This window comes from Fundulus heteroclitus, chromosome 4, assembly GCF_011125445.2.
Source record: "Fundulus heteroclitus isolate FHET01 chromosome 4, MU-UCD_Fhet_4.1, whole genome shotgun sequence".
Taxonomy (NCBI): domain Eukaryota; kingdom Metazoa; phylum Chordata; class Actinopteri; order Cyprinodontiformes; family Fundulidae; genus Fundulus; species Fundulus heteroclitus.
The window spans coordinates 323200-338754 of NC_046364.1; the positions used below are offsets into that span (position 1 = coordinate 323200).

Consider the following 15555-nt stretch of genomic DNA (forward strand, 5'->3'; position numbering starts at 1 on the left):
TGGGTGACGGGGAGCGCTCTGTGGCTCCTCCTCCAGTCAGTGGCTCCTCTCAGGTGGGTAGAACTAAAGTCCCTTTAATTAAAGGTAAAATACCTTTAATTAAAGGGACTTTAGGTAGAACTGCTCCTTCCTCTGACTGCCAGCTGAACTCGCTGCCTCTCTAAAAGCGGACATGTTGCCTCTGTTTCACCAGCTAATGGTAGCATTCATCTCTGGCTGTGAAGGGATCATGTGACTTCCTTCCTGCTGCACTCGTTCTCGTCTTCAGATCCCTCTTCATCGTCTTCTCCTTCCTTTCCTGAGCACCAGACATTCAGGTGTTTTACCTGAGCACCAGACATTCAGGTGTTTTACCTGAGCACCAAACCCGGCTTTCTGGCTAACACCACAGTCGTACTGAGTCACAATGAGACACCATGGAGCAAAACAAAGCTTTTATTTTCCTCTAGAGTGAGAAAGCATTGAGAGGTGAACAGGTGGGGTGGATCAGGTTGGCAGGAGACGGTGTGACAGCCAGACTGACAGGGAGCCCTTCCATTAACTGAGCTACAGTTTAAATGATTGTCAGTTTGCACCAGAACGCTTGACTAAAGCACTCAGCAGCTGGCCAAGCTATTTACAACATGCAGGTCAGCAAGAAAGATTGCATAGCTGCTCACTGTTTGCCCTTTAACTGTGTGCTTTTAGACCGGAGTCCAGTCCGCGGCGCCGACCTGCCGCCACAGAACCGCCGCTGCTGCTGGGTCTCCACTGAACACGGGAGTCCGGACCAGAGCCGGAACATCAACTCAGTGAGCCAGAAGATCCAGAACCATCCTGCGTCCCGATCAGAGGCCGGCTCCACCAACAGGAGACAGGTCCGGGTGAGACGTCTGTCCTCTACAGGATCTCTGTGGGAGGCCTCGTCTCATATCCGGATGTGGAAGTTACTGCAGAGACAAGCGAGAAGATGCGACATGAGCGCTCTGTTTCATTCACGTCGTTATGATTAAAAGCAGAACATTCAGAACTTCTGGGTTCTTCTACAACAGAACCTCCGTCTCCTCAGGTGGAAGAGAGATTTATCAGCAGAACCTGATGATCTTCAGCCCAGCAGAGCTCCTCTGGATCTCCTCACAGCATTTAAAGCTGTTTTAATTATAGTGCTACCAACTCTGCTTTCCTAAAATATGAATAATTCCTGTTTTAAACCCTTCATCTGCATCAGGACACCTGGGCAGGAAAGGTTTGCAGCTTCCTGGTGAAGTAAGGGAGAAATTCAATTCAATTCAAATAAATGAAACACATTTTACACTACAAAATTAATGTGACAGTTTAAACACATTAACATTAAATGTAACTAAACGTTGGAATTATATGTAAAATAAAGTAAATTTAAATAAATGTCCAGTGTTGTAATAGAACTAAATGAAACTGAAACAAAAGTGTGACTGAAGGGGGAAATGCCAGGCCTCAGTGAATGGGAGGGGGGGGGGGGGTGCATTTAACTATTCAGAGATGATGGTGAGCAGCAGGCAGTAACATTAAGGTGATTGTAACGTATGATGTTAGTAACAGTGAGGCGATTTTAGAGCGATGGTCAGTGGAGATGTGTCTGGACCTTCTCTGGACTCGTGTTAGTTTATGTAAGATGTAATGAATTGAGTGAGGAAAGCATTGAGACAGAAAGATGGCGGAGTCAGAGGTCCATGACCTGGTTTAGCAGCTCTGGAGTAAATACCAGGATGTAATTGTTAAAAATTGTTAGAAATTAACGAATTTAAAACTACGACCCAATCAGAACCTAAAGATCTCTGCAGATCTCTCTTAGAGACTCCAAGGAAACAACAAGATGGATTTAAAGTAGATTTTGCAGGAATTGTCCCTGTCCATTATTTAATAGACAAATTAAAATAACGGAAATGTAGAAATTCAGTAACATTTCTATCAAATAAATAATTTCAGCTTAATGTAAGATGAACGTCACTAAAAGAAAAGGAAAGATAAAACAACGCTTTGACTGTTTGGTACCTTGGCCCTGAAACATGATGATGATGATGTCACCGTTCATCCTGAACCAATCAAAGCGCAGCATTTGGTCCATGCCAGAATGGGATTAAACACTTTGGGGTTTTTAGTCATGACAGGTTCTAAAAATCAAATACTGACAAGATTCTTCCCTACATGTTAAATCTTGACGTAGTTTAGTTGTAGTTTCTCAGTAATTGACTTGTTGGAGCTGCTGTCAGCCTGAAAGGGACCCTGGGATGGCGGCGGAACCAGGAAACGTGACGATAAAGCTCCCGGCAGATTAAATGAGACGTTCTTCAGGGGAAACCAGGCGACCACATCTGTGTGACCGGACCTCCAGTGACTCAGCAGCTCCTCATGTAATCTGACCGCCCCTCAAACACCTGCCCCCCCCCCCCCCCCTTTATCTGACTCTGTTGCTAGGCAGCAGCATCCCCAGAGCCTCGTCCACAGCAGTAATACCCCCCCCCCCCCCCCTCCTGGGCTGAGGCGGGGGAGCGGTGATGGATGGTCGGCAGTAAAACCTTTTATCTCTGCAGCTTCATGCAGAACAGGAGAAGCTGCTCCGTCTTCCAGGGCTTCACGGTTCTGATCCGATTGTTCTGGGCTCTGCTGGCACCTCTCTGCATCGCTCACGGTTAAAAGCTCATTACTGATGGGATGATGGCGCTCTGTGGAGCCTCTAGCCTCCGCCTCACTCTCAAAGCGCTCAGCCTGTCTATAAAGGCTGCTCTGCTGATTTACTCCCATTAACGAGGCTGATTCTCTGCAGCTCCACAGGAGACCGTCCACCAGAGAGAGCTGCAGAAAGATCTGAGCCCATCTGACCAGGAAGCCTCTTTATTCCTCACATGTGAACATAAACACCGTCACCTCCCTAAATGTAACACGCACATGTTTAAATGATGACATCAGGGCGTTACCTGAGGAAATCAGGAGCTTTGGAGATCATGTTCTCAAAGTCGGCGAAGGAGAGCTTGTTGTCTGCGTCCAGGTCGGCCTCCTCGATGGCTTTGTCGCACACCAGCGTGACCTCCTCTGGCGTCAGCTCCCCTTTGGTCAGCTTGTTCAGGGTCTTCTGCAGGTCCTCCTTACAGATAAAGTTGTCCCTGTTATAGTCTGGAGCAGAAGGACACAAACACTCAGCTTCATCCTCTGCTGCTGCTGCTTTTCATTTTAATGTTTAATGGATCCAACAGATCATTCTGCGACTTTTTGTTCACCTAAAGCTAACAGACTTTATCTATCCTTTATTGTTAAAAATACACATTTGTACTGAAAATGTCTTTTGCAGTGTTACAGTGGAAACGTGGAAATAGTCTAAACCTTCTGTTTAATTTTAGAATGAAATGTTCTTTATTCGCCCTGCGACAGACTGGCGACCTGTGCAGGTGAAGCCCGCCTCTCGCCCAATGACAGCTGGAGATAGGAACCAGCCCCCCCCAGGACCCCATGAGGGATAAACGTGTCGGAAAATGGATGGATGGAGTTTCTGCAGTGATGGTCGGCTGGATCAGGGTTACTTCAGCTGTGATGCTGGTTCTGATCCAGTCTCTGGTGGAGAAGAAAGAGCTGAGCCAAAAAGCAAAGCTCTGGATTTACTGATACCTCCCCTCTGGTCATGAGTCTGGATCAGAACCAAAAGAACCAACAAAAGCTCAGAGTAGAGCTGCTGCTTCTCTGCATCAAAAGGAACCGGCTGGTTTGGACATCTGAGCAGCTTAAAGATGTTTAACTCAATCCATCTAAGACAGAAAAGCTGAGATTTAATCAGAGACACTGCAGTCATAAGATGATGTGAAAAGCAGAGAATGGCATCATCTGCATATTGTACAAGAGGAGGAGCTCTGGCCCAAACAGGTAAAGCATTTGCAGAATGAAGGAGTCCTGGGACAAAGCCTTGAGGACCTCTGTAGAGAGAGGATGCATTTTTCTGTTATGATGTCTTAAAAGAAAAAGAGTGATATAAACAAGCAGCTGCTGGTGACAGAGAAGTCTCCATAAGACAGAACAAAAGTTCCTGGTTTCTGCACCAGTACCTCCAGAGATCTCAAAGAGGAGAAGAACAGGGAAGCATCTAAGGAGATCAGAAGATGAGAAGATCTGATGTGTGAGGTCCTGTAAGAGTTTTATGGTAATTTAGCCTCCAAATTGAACAGATTTCTGATTTTATTGTTTATGCGACACTATTTGATGAACTCAATAGGAGCTTTTATCACACAGCCAGCGTTCTAAAGCTGGACAGCAGAGCTGTGCTGAAAACATCTTCAACCTCGTCTTCATCACATCCCCAGCAGACTGACCCTGTTCAGGCTCATCAAACATCATCTCACCGTAGATCTTGAAGGCGTAGATCGTCTTTAGCTCCCTGGGGGACGTCTCACAGAGAGCAGAAAACATGTCGACGAAGTCGTTGAAGCTCATGTTCCCCTGTCCGTCCTCAGAGAACGTCTCCACGATTCTGTCTCTGAACGGGTTCTCCTGTCGTCACAAACACACGGCAGATAAATAAAGAGGAACCTGTGGGTCTGCTTCTGGAGAACCTTTGTCCCTGTGAGGCTCCTGTAGGCGGCGTACCTTCAGCTCAGGCATGGTGACGATGAGCGACAGAGGGACTCTGATGTCGGGGTTGTTGGTGTAGTCCAGCGGCACCAGATGTGGAGCGAGCTCACGATATCGTCCGTGCAGCCTGCAGGTCAGACAGGACACAGCGTGAGACGTCAGAAGAGCAAAGGTCCATCCGGCCCGAGTCCACCGGACCTCTGGGCCGCCGGGCTGAGCGCCGTCATAACGGGAGCAGAGTGAGACATCTGAGCTCCTGTCCTCGTCCTGATGTCCTTCCTCCACGTCTGCAGCTGTGAGGAAGATCTGATCCTCCTGCAGCGACTGAATCTGAGCATTTTCTCTCTGTGGTGATGCTTTATCCCCATTAATATTTATGACTGCGTACCATTCTGATATAGTTCCAAAAAAAGTTTAAAAAACAAAACAACTTTTTTGAAGACGTTTTGCTTCCCATCCAGAAAGCTTTCTCAGTTCAAATGTCTGGAGTAGTGAGGAGTTAAGCTTTATATTATTGCCCAAAAAGGCTAATTTTTAACTTGTTCTGGAATGATCATGACCTGCATGACTGAGAATCTTCACCAGCATATTCTAAAATAGAGATTTTAATACAGATTGCTGAATAATCAAAGACGTAATCTTCCTTCTAATGAGCCTCCTCTCTGCTCTCCTCCTCCTGTCCACCATATGTCCTCCTCACATGTCCGTCTCCTCTCCTGGGAACACCATGAGCTCTGGAAGTCCTCCCTTCCTAACACCATCATGCAGAGGCTCCTGTGTCTGCAGCCAGCCGGCGCTCTTCTGTAGAGGAACTCCTCCAGACCTTCACCAGAGAAACCTCACACGGCTGGAGATCTGAAGGCTTTAGAACGTCCAGCATTCTTATCAGGCTCACTCAGGAACTCAAAAGATCATTTTGGAGATCTAACCAGATTTTTACTAACCTTACAGCAGGTCAGAAACAGAAGCCTGTGGCCCCCAGGGCCGCATGTGGGGCCCTCGAGCCAAAACGCCAGAACCATCAGTGAGCGGCATCTAAAATGTCCTTTTTTTGCTGTTGCTCTTCCTTTGTAATCACGCCTACGTTTAAATAGTTTAATAATTCTATTATTAAAAAAAAGCATAAAAATGTGTTCATTTTCCATAAAGTTAAGGTGAGCTCTACTAGTTCACAGCTCAGTACAGGTAACCCTTCATTATACAGGTAACCCTTCACAGAACCAATGAAGAAGCTCTGAGTTTCATAAAGGTTGGTGACTCCTGCCTTACAGTTTCTCCATTTTTATCATTTCTGTTGCTTTGAGAGGAAAGGAGGAGGTTTGTTTCTCTGCAGCATCCGCTCTTATCCAGCTCAGAACATTCCCACCTCTCTGCAAACATCTGCTCTGACCTCACAGGTCTCAGGTAGACAGCAGCCCCCCCGTCTCTCTCTGCTAAAACTGCCCCCCCCCCCACCCTGCGGTGTGGACGATGGTCCATCTCTGAGGGAGGAGAGCTGGTGGCCCCCATCTGTCCATCAGAGGAGGATGTCTGGATGGGAGGACAGCTTCAGATGCCAGCAGGGACCTGGTCTCAGTACCAGAGCTGATAGATAAACGTTGATAAGAGGACATCGTCCCTTTAAGGGTTGCAGAGAAGGATTTTCTCAGGGGGGCTTGAAGTAGAACCAGGAGTTCTGGACTTCAGCAGGGAAACGGCACCAGAAGTTCTGCAGAGAGGCAGAACGCAGCAGAGGAACAGGTTCTTGTTTTGGAGAGCAGAGCTCCACACATCTCACATGTTCTGGTTCTGAGTTTTCTCTTCAGCTCCTGGTTTCCCTTCCTCTTCTGACCTGTTGTTGAGATGTTCTCCTGACTTTCTCTGGCTCTGGAGTTCCTCGTGTTAATTTAGGAGGTGGTAGAACATCTTAAAGTCCAGAAACGCTTTGAGACTCCTAAGACAGGACAGTTATCTAGGAGACCTTAGAAAACCCCTCTAATAATAAAATGACCATTAAATAAAGAGAGAATTATTTCCCACAAAGATGGAGAACAGATTCTTCTCTGGTTACAGAACAAAGACCTCAGAGGCTTCTTGGTTCTCCATAATTCAGGAAGGAGACCAGCTGAAGCTGGAGGTGGGAGCTGATGTTCTCCCATGGCAGCCTGATGCTGCACCAGCTTCAGCAGGTCTTCATGGCGTGGACCTCTACCTGCACACGTCTTCCAGTCACCACACGTTCTCACATTCACTCCATGTTCTCTGAGGTTCTACATTCATCCAGTTCTTTTCTAATCAGAACCTTTCCTCCTTTCACTCCAGGGATTCAGCCGAACCTGCAGCTGCTCCTCCTCTACCTCAGCGATGAAGGCGAACGTGGGGACTCACCTGAGGATCTCCTTCCGGGTGAAGTAGGTGCAGTCCTGTAAACAAACAGACAGACAGGGTGAGTCCTCTGGGAGGGTCTGGTTTCAGGGCATCAGCCTCAGCAGCCTCAGCATCCAGGAGGAGATCAGCCAATCAGCAGCGGCGGCTCCGTTCTCCCAGACCCAGCTTCTAATTGTTCTGGTTCTGATTTATGTTCTGCTGCCTCTCAGACACTGACAGGACCCGCTACCTGATAAGCCTCCAGCTGCTCCTCGGTGAAGGTCGTCTGCTTGTTTCCCATCGTGTGCGGCGGATCCTCCCATCACCAAGCTGCATCCCACGGGAAGACTCCTGCAGCGCCACGCCGGAGGTGGCCCAGCATCCAGGAGGAGGTCTCACACCGACGGGATGGAGGGCCCTGCTTCTGCATGCAGCTCCAGGAGGAGGCTTGTTCTGCTGGAGGCAGCGCAGAGGAGAATCTGATCCAGGAGGAGGAGGAGGAGGAGGAGGAGGAGGAGGAGGAGGAGGAGGAGCGGACTGCTCTGCTGCCTTCAAGTGCTGCTTGAAAAATCTGACGTCAGAGAGCATTACGACAGAACTGGAGGCAATCTTAAAATTATTCACCTAATTTATAAAAAACCTCTCATAAATTTTTTTCATTTCTCTGATTTCTTTCGTTTTGTTTTTCAGCAAAATTTTCTTTGGGAAATTCTTAGAAATACCAAATAAATATTTATTGAACAGCTCTTCATCATTATCTCTGTGAGGTCTGACGTACCGTTAGATCCTGAGAAACTGCAGCTAAACCTGGATTATAATAAAGGACTTATCTGTGAAAAGAGGAGTTTTACTGTGTGGTGAAGCTGATAATTCCTACAGCTCCTGAATGCAGCTGAGTGGTTCAGTGGGTCCCGCCTGTATGGAAAGCCAAAAATCTACAGAATCCAGATTTAGCGGCCTTTTTCATGGTAAACTGACAGTAAAGGAGCTGAGAGCTAGTTAGGTCCTGCAGCTTGACCGCCACAGAGGTAGAAAAGAGCGCTTTGCGTCCTTTCCAGGGATCCCAGCAGACATTGGTTCAGGTGTGTTGATGACACCTGGGTTAGAATCTCAGGAAGTCCAACATTTCACTGACCATCAACTCTGTGGATAAAAAAGTTCACACCAGAGAACGTAAAAAATGTCAGGTTGGCTTTCATGGACTGCGCCGCCTCAGTGTCGGATGGAGGACAGTTAGAACCACAGACATGTCTATGGTTAGAACCCACACAGACCAGAACCTGCGCTTTGACTCCCATCAGCCACTGCAGCTCACAGTTAGGAGTCCTCAGGACTCACAGAGCAGACAATGTCCCCCCAGACCCAGGAGCCAGGGAGAAGACCATGCATCCCAAAGAGGACTCCAGATACTGGGAGGAAGGAGAACCCCAGACCCAGACCAGCGGGCCTCTGCTGTGTCGCCGGAGTTTCAGAGAAACTGAGATTTCTATTTTCTAATCATGGCGTCCCAGTGGCTTTTAAAAACAATTACTCCCAACTAAAGTCAAACAATGCATTTAACGTTAGATTTCATTGAGAGAATTGCTGAAGATAGTCAAAGTATGAAGTTTTACTCAATGTTGCTGAGAGTAGCAGCCATCATAAATGCTGAAGTCGCTCCCCATCCTGTTGCACCGACTTTATGACGCGTAAAACCGATTTCAGTTCAAATTACCGACTCGGAGGTCAAGATTTCCGACTACCGAGGACAAATGGAACGCAACATTATATATATATATATATATATATATATATATATATATATATATATATATATATATATATATATATATATATATATATATATATATATTCCATTTGAAGGTAAAAGGAGCGGTTGGTAGTGAGGCATCTGGCAAGCAAAGATCCTCAGCTCTTCGACAGGATGAGGCAGGTAGTGAGGCATCTCGCTTCCGGAGGATCTCAGCTCGTCAGGATGGCAGCAGGCAGCGTGTGGAGGTCACTGGTAAGAGGAAACATCTTTTCTTTGGGCTGGAAACTCTTAATTAGCGGTTCTGCCTCGGCTCTGCGGGGTTCGGTGCGGTTCTGCGTGGGACCTGAAGGTTCCGGTTCTCCGTGTCCCGTTAGCTGCGTGGACTCCGCGGTTAGCTGTTAGCTGTTAGCAGCAGCCAGTGTCCTTCAGCTGGGAAGTCAGAAGATGGAGAAGTTTCCTCAGCTTCACCCAGGAAGCCTCCTCCGTCTCCGTGGAGTGGTTCTCCGGGACCTCCTGGTTCCTCCTCGGCCCGAACCCCCACGAACGTGACCGGCACCAGACTCCGTTTAAAAAACGACTAATTTAAGATCCACTTCCGGTAGCGGCGCCCGCAGGTCAGATCAATGGACCATCATGAAATTCGGCTGGCCTTAAACGCCTCATCTCTAAAACACGTGACTGTGGTGTCCAGGTGTGACTGTGGTGTCCAGGTGTGGCTGCTGACACCTGGAGGTCCTGGAAGGTCACAGGTTCCTGAGGAGACCCGCCTCCATGGTAGAACCCTGGACCCGGTCAGAACCCTGGACCCGGTCAGAACCCTGACTCCAGGTCCGGGGTTCTGATCCTGGGGTCCAGACCCGTGCCGGCAGGTGAACCAGACACCTGGAGACCTCTGACCTCTGCTGACGGCATCGGCTCAGGTCCTTGAGCAAGGCAGGAACCGGTTCCTAGAATCAAAGGTTCTGGGAATCATGTTCCACGGTGATGGTGGGCTGCCCCTCCCCCACCTGTTGGGTCGGTTCTACCTGTCCCCTGTCTGGGCCAATCAGAGGTCAGGATCCAGAACCTCCAGCCCCTCGGCTCTCGCTGTGAAGGTCCATTTACCCGCAAACGAAGGGATGAGAGGAACTGGGTCAGCGGTTCTGACCCGAGCTCTGCTGGAAACATCTGCTGGACCTTTTATTCATCCAGGGAGGTTCTGGAAAGCTCAGCCTGGAAGAGAACCCAGCTGAGGGTCCCCCCCCCCCAAGCGGATCAGAACCAGAACCGTAGGCGAAGCATTAAACCCGCCTGACTGGGCCTGATCAGAACCTTTTCTATTCAATGTTAAGTTATCAGCGTCTGACCCGGCTGTCGGTACCATGAAATAAGGATTTAACGTGTGACCCAGAGGTTCTGGAGGAGGGAGATTGTTGCTGATTGAGGGTTAATGAAGGTTCTTCTGGACCCAGACGTGGTTCTGGTTTCCTGACCCGCCCAGGTGTCCCTCACCTTCTCCTTGTCTCTGCAGGTGAGTCAAGCGATGGGCGGGGCGGCGACCAGACCGGCGCGGTCCGCCTTCTCCAGAGGGGTGAGTGTTTCCGGGCCTCAGCGGTTCTAACGCAGTTCTAGGTGGTTCTGACCCACTTTGTGTTTGGCTCCAGATGCAGACCGTCACTCTGATTCCAGGCGATGGGATTGGTCCAGAGATCTCTGCGGCTGTGGTGAAGATCTTCGACGCTGCTAAGGTGAGTCCCACCTGGAGCAGAACCCGGGCCTCAGGCAGCAGAACCTGGGCCTCGGGGAGCAGAACCCGGCCTCGGGGAGCAGAATCCGGGCCTGAGGCAGCAGAACCCGGGCCTCAGGGAGCAGAACCCGGGCCTCGGGGAGCAGAACCCGGGCCTCGGGCAGCAGAACCCGGGCCTCGGGGAGCAGAACCCGGGCCTCGGGCAGCAGAACCCGGGCCTCAGGCAGCAGAACCTGATGGGTTTTCTCTGCAGGCGCCCATCAGATGGGAGGAGAGGAACGTGACGGCCATCAAAGGACCCGGCGGACGCTGGACGATTCCTCCGGACGCCAAAGAGTCCATGGACCTCAGCAAGATCGGCCTGAAAGGTGGGTCCGCTTCCTCTGGGCGGTTCTGGTGGTTCTGGGAGCTCGGAGCTGATGTGTGAGATGTTCTGCTCCTCCAGGACCTCTGAAGACGCCCATCGCTGCCGGCCACCCGTCCATGAACCTGCTGCTGAGGAAGACCTTTGACCTCTACGCCAACGTGCGTCCCTGCGTCTCCATCGAGGGCTACAGGACGCCCTACACCGACGTGGACCTGGTCACCATCCGCGAGAACACCGAGGGCGAGTACAGCGGCATCGAGCACGTGGTGAGCAGGCCGCCCGGTTCTGGAGCCCGGTTCTGGAGCCCGGTTCTCTGCCTTCAGAACCGTAGTCGCTGATGGCAGCAGGAGATCTGGAGGTGAAGGTAGAAGATGCTCCATGGAGCTTCTACTGAGCTGAGAACCCGTCCCAGCCGGGTCTCTGGTACCGTAGGTCTTAGTCCCCCTGATGGAGGTCCACAGTGTTGGAGAACCAGGACCATTGTTCTCTAGATGCTTTCTTCCAGGGTTCTGAAGACCACGAAGTTTATGGGAGGTTCTCCGTTCTTTCCCATTTTGTAGAGGGGCTAACGGGCAGTTTTCTATTAAACGTGTTCTGGTTCTCCTCTGAGAACCTTCAGCTGTTCTGCAGGTTCTGCTGAGTGACGGCTGCTGTCTCCGCTCTTTCCCATTTTGAAGAGGGGTTAACGGGGCGGTGTCGCGTCATATTTACTCCCCCAGAAACAGGAAGTCGCTGATTTTCTCATAAACGTGTAAATAGTTTAATTGTTTTACGTAGTGTGGCCATTTTTAGTGTCTTTAGCCTGAGGAGCTGCTTAGATGGACAAACGCTCAGAACTAAAAGATAAATATTAAATATTATATTAAAGGAATTTAGTTTTACTTGTTGGAGTTTCTCGTTCTCCACTGCAGTGGATAAACGTCGGGTTTACTTACCTGCGTCTACCAGCAGGGGGAGCTCTGCTGTCTGAATACCTGCGGCTCTACCTGCAGTTCTCCTGGGTGGGCCCGTCAGAACCGGCCTAACGTGTCTCTGGTCTCTGCAGATCGTGGACGGCGTGGTCCAGAGCATCAAGCTGATCACCGAGAACGCCAGCAGACGCATCGCAGAGTACGCCTTCGAGTACGCCCGCAACAACCAAAGAAGCAGCGTGACCGCCGTCCACAAGGCCAACATCATGTGAGCTGAGGCTGCAGGGAGCGGGCGCCGTCCTCTGGTCCTTCTCTGAGCAGAACCAGAACCAGGCGGTACTGATGGACTCTGTCTCTGCAGGCGCATGTCAGACGGTCTGTTCCTGAGGAAGTGCCGGGAAGTGGCGGAGAACTACAAAGACGTCAAGTTTACCGAGATGTACCTGGACACCGTGTGCCTTAATGTGAGTGTGGCTGGGCTTGGTTCTGACTGCTTGGTTCTGACCGCTCGGTTCTGGCCGCTCGGTTCTGACCGCTCGGTTCTGACCGCCGGGCTCGGTTCTGACGGCCGGGCTCGGTTCTGACGGCCGGGCTCGGTTCTGACCGCTCGGTTCTGACCGCTCGGTTCTGACCGCCGGGCTCGGTTCTGACGGCCGGGCTCGGTTCTGACGGCCGGGCTCGGTTCTGACCGCTCGGTTCTGACCGCTCGGTTCTGACCACCGGGCTCGGTTCTGACCGCTCGGTTCTGAGCGCCAGGCTCGGTTCTGTCTGGGTCAGCGGTCGGCGCTGGTCCTCTGGCTCAAAGCGTGTCCGTGTCTTCCAGATGGTCCAGGACCCGACCCAGTTCGACGTTCTGGTCATGCCCAACCTGTACGGAGACATCCTCAGGTCAGTGCCAGTCAGAGGCTCGTCGGCCAATCAGAGCCAGGGGTGTGACGTCATGTGACTGTGTTTCAGTGACCTGTGCGCCGGTCTGATCGGAGGACTCGGCGTCACTCCCAGCGGGAACATCGGCGCCAACGGAGTGGCCATCTTTGAATCGGTGAGAAAAACTACCTGCCTGCTTTCTACCTCCTTTAACCATGTGATCACTGTGAGCCCCGCTGCCAGGAGACTCCGCCCACCCGGCTGCTGAATATGACATCAGCTGACTCCGCCCACCCGGCTGCTGAATATGACATCAGCAGACTCCGCCCACCTGTCTGCTGAATATGACATCAGCAGACTCCGCCCACCTGGCTGCTGAATATGACATCAGCAGACTCCGCCCACCCGGCTGCTGAATATGACATCAGCAGACTCCGCCCACCTGGCTGCTGAATATGACATCAGCAGACTCCGCCCACCCAGCTGCTGAATATGACATCAGCAGACTCCGCCCACCTGGAGCCAATCAGACGCCAGTCTCTGGTGTCCACCTGTGAGCTTCTCGGGTTCTGGCGTCTCTCCTGGGTTTGCTGCTGACCCGCTTTCCTCTCAGCTTCCTGGTTCTGACCCACTGGGTCACCGGAACCGTCTCTGCTGGTCCATGTTCTGTCTTTTATTCACAGGCGTATTAAAGATGGCGTTAAGACTTTAACTTCTCTAAAGCTGCTGCAGTGTCAGCTGACATCCAGCAGGTGGCGCTGCTGCGATCAGAGGTGGTTCTAATACCAGCCACATTATGGAGCTTAAATGCAATTAAAACGCCACAGAAACTTTACTCAGCCTATCTGTTTTTTTCTTACAGAACAGGAACATTTATTTAACTGTTATCTTTTTATCTGAGAACACAGACTCTTCTGAAATGTTTTATTTAGCGATAAAGAAATCTCTAATCATCAGATCATTTAATTATACACGTATGATGCAACATGGCTGCAGGCCGTCCTGTGTGCCACGTCTGCGATGCGTTTATACGTTTATACGTTAATAGGTTTATACATTAATAGGTTTATACGTTAATAGGTTTATGGTTTTATAGGTTTATGGGTTAATGGGTCCATGGAGGCCGCGCTGCTCGGCCCGCTGGCCTCCTGACCGCCTCACTCCGGGTTCCCTGGACGTCCCACACGGCTCGGTTAATTTGGCCCTCTGGTTGCATCTCTTCTCCACCATGTCTCCTTTCTTTTAGCATCTTTGCTCATTTAACCCCCTCCTGATTCTTCCTCCCAGGTTGGGGGAGCGGTTTCAGACTCACCCAGCCTGGGCTGGAGGCGTTGCTGCGAGGGCGGCTACCAGCAACAGACCCACGGCTGGTCTGAAACAGAAAAAAACAGCTTTTAAACATTTATGCTGTGCACAAGACTATCTGGGCTATAAGGTTTCACTCCCTGCTGGAAAAATATAATCAACTGTTTGATTTATTGTTACATCATCACATTAGAATGATGATGGAAAGAACCTTTAGATGACATGTTTCAGGAATTAGAGCTATAGAGATAAAACTGAAGAGGCGAGGAGCAAACTCCGGCGTCTGACCAAAGGTGTGAACCACAAGGTTCTTTAGTTCTGGTCGGGTCCAGCAGGTTCTCAGGTTAAACTCTATCAGCAGGCATCAGAGTTCACATTTCTGACCCGTAAACTCGTTTATTTCTGGACCGGTTCCTGGAGACACTGGAGATCTCCAGAACCTGGGAGTGTTTATGCTGTGCGGCGGGTCTGGACCTGTGTGAACTGGGTCTGTGTGTCCTGCAGGTCCACGGCACCGCCCCGGACATCGCCGGTATGGACCTGGCCAACCCCACGGCCCTGCTGCTCAGCGCCGTCATGATGCTGCGTCACATGGGGCTGCACGGCCACGCCGCCAGGATCCAGACGGCTTGCTTCGACACCATCAGAGAGAAGAAGGTGAGTGAGACCCACGCTCTGAATGCTGCTGGCCCAGAACTCTGGGCCGGGCCGGGTCTGCAGGTCCGGGCTCGTTCATAAAACATGGCGTCCAGGCGTAACTAGCCAATGGGTGAACAGCCTGCTGCTGCTGCTGTTTCAGGTGCTGACGAAGGATCTGGGAGGAAGCTCCAAGTGTTCCGAGTTCACCGCAGAGATCTGCCGCCGGGTCCAGGATCTGGACTGAGGGGGCGGGGCTGAGGGGGCGGAGCTTCCTGCAACATTCACAGAAACAAGCGACTGTTCTGGGCGATGGTTCTGGGTCCGTGACATTCACAGTAAACATGACGCACAAATGAAACCTGACATATCCGCAGTTTTAGCCAAATAGCGGCTCATCCGTGACATCAGCTCGTCACTGTGGCATGATTTTAACGTTAGCGCTCCGCTATCACAGCTCTAGTGTCTTATTTATTGTTTCTACTTCCTGTTCTGATCATTTCCTGCCTACAGAACCACTAATAAACGGTTCATGGAGAAAAACGTGTCTTCTGGTTAATGAGTGTCGTCCTCTTCATCACATCTTCATCCTCCCTGAGCAGCTAACAAACTGTTCTGGTTGGCTGATTGGATCCGGGCTTTTCAGAACCTTTGAAGGCTGGGACCTATGATGGACCCGTCCATCTGGGACTCTTCAGACAGGCAGAACCTCCGCCCTATGGGGCGCCTGGCTCAGCGGGTCAAGCCCTGGAAGGGTTCTCCAGAACCATCCTGAGGGGACGGGAGTGGGCGTGTCTCTGCACTCTGGGCTGTGATTGGACAGCAAACAGGAAGTCCTGCAGCCGTAGCTGGCTGGAAGGTGACAGAAGTAAGTTTGGATGGAGAAGAAGACGAGAAGCTGCTTAAATCCAGAAGATTCTGAATATTTCACCCAGTCAGAACCGTCAGCATCACACTAAGCTGAAAAATCTTTAAAAAAATGTCCCCAAAGTTAAACTGTAGACAAACAGATGAAAATGAAAACTGGGTCAGGCCCAGAACTCTGCTGAGCCCGGTAGAAACCTTGCTGGTT

At 50.6% G+C, this 15555-nt stretch overlaps 2 protein-coding genes across 3 annotated transcripts; one reads left to right on the top strand and one right to left on the bottom strand.

The window, feature by feature from the left end:
• Positions 1 to 417: 417 nt before the first annotated feature.
• On the bottom strand, positions 418 to 7428 carry LOC105919515 (calcium and integrin-binding family member 2). 2 transcript variants are annotated; one of them, XM_036135754.1, is made up of 6 exons: positions 7169 to 7428; positions 6940 to 6974; positions 4588 to 4699; positions 4344 to 4491; positions 2934 to 3100; positions 418 to 929 (listed from the first exon to the last, which is right to left on the bottom strand). In XM_036135754.1, exons 1-5 carry the CDS (start codon positions 7217 to 7219, stop codon positions 2967 to 2969), a joined length of 480 nt encoding a protein of 159 aa, XP_035991647.1. In that variant the 5' UTR covers positions 7220 to 7428; the 3' UTR covers positions 418 to 929; positions 2934 to 2966. The 2 variants fall into 2 exon arrangements, with proteins under 2 accessions (XP_035991647.1, XP_012710298.1); XM_012854844.3 differs by having other exon boundaries at positions 2934 to 3129; positions 7169 to 7427.
• Positions 7429 to 8831: 1403 nt separating this feature from the next.
• Positions 8832 to 15026, top strand: LOC105919517 (isocitrate dehydrogenase (NAD(+)) 3 catalytic subunit alpha). The gene is made up of 11 exons (XM_036135753.1): positions 8832 to 8923; positions 10182 to 10241; positions 10315 to 10398; positions 10651 to 10765; positions 10843 to 11030; positions 11810 to 11943; positions 12037 to 12139; positions 12499 to 12563; positions 12633 to 12717; positions 14352 to 14504; positions 14647 to 15026. Exons 1-11 carry the CDS (start codon positions 8843 to 8845, stop codon positions 14728 to 14730), a joined length of 1152 nt encoding a protein of 383 aa, XP_035991646.1. The 5' UTR covers positions 8832 to 8842; the 3' UTR covers positions 14731 to 15026.
• The last annotated feature ends 529 nt before the right edge of the window (positions 15027 to 15555 follow it).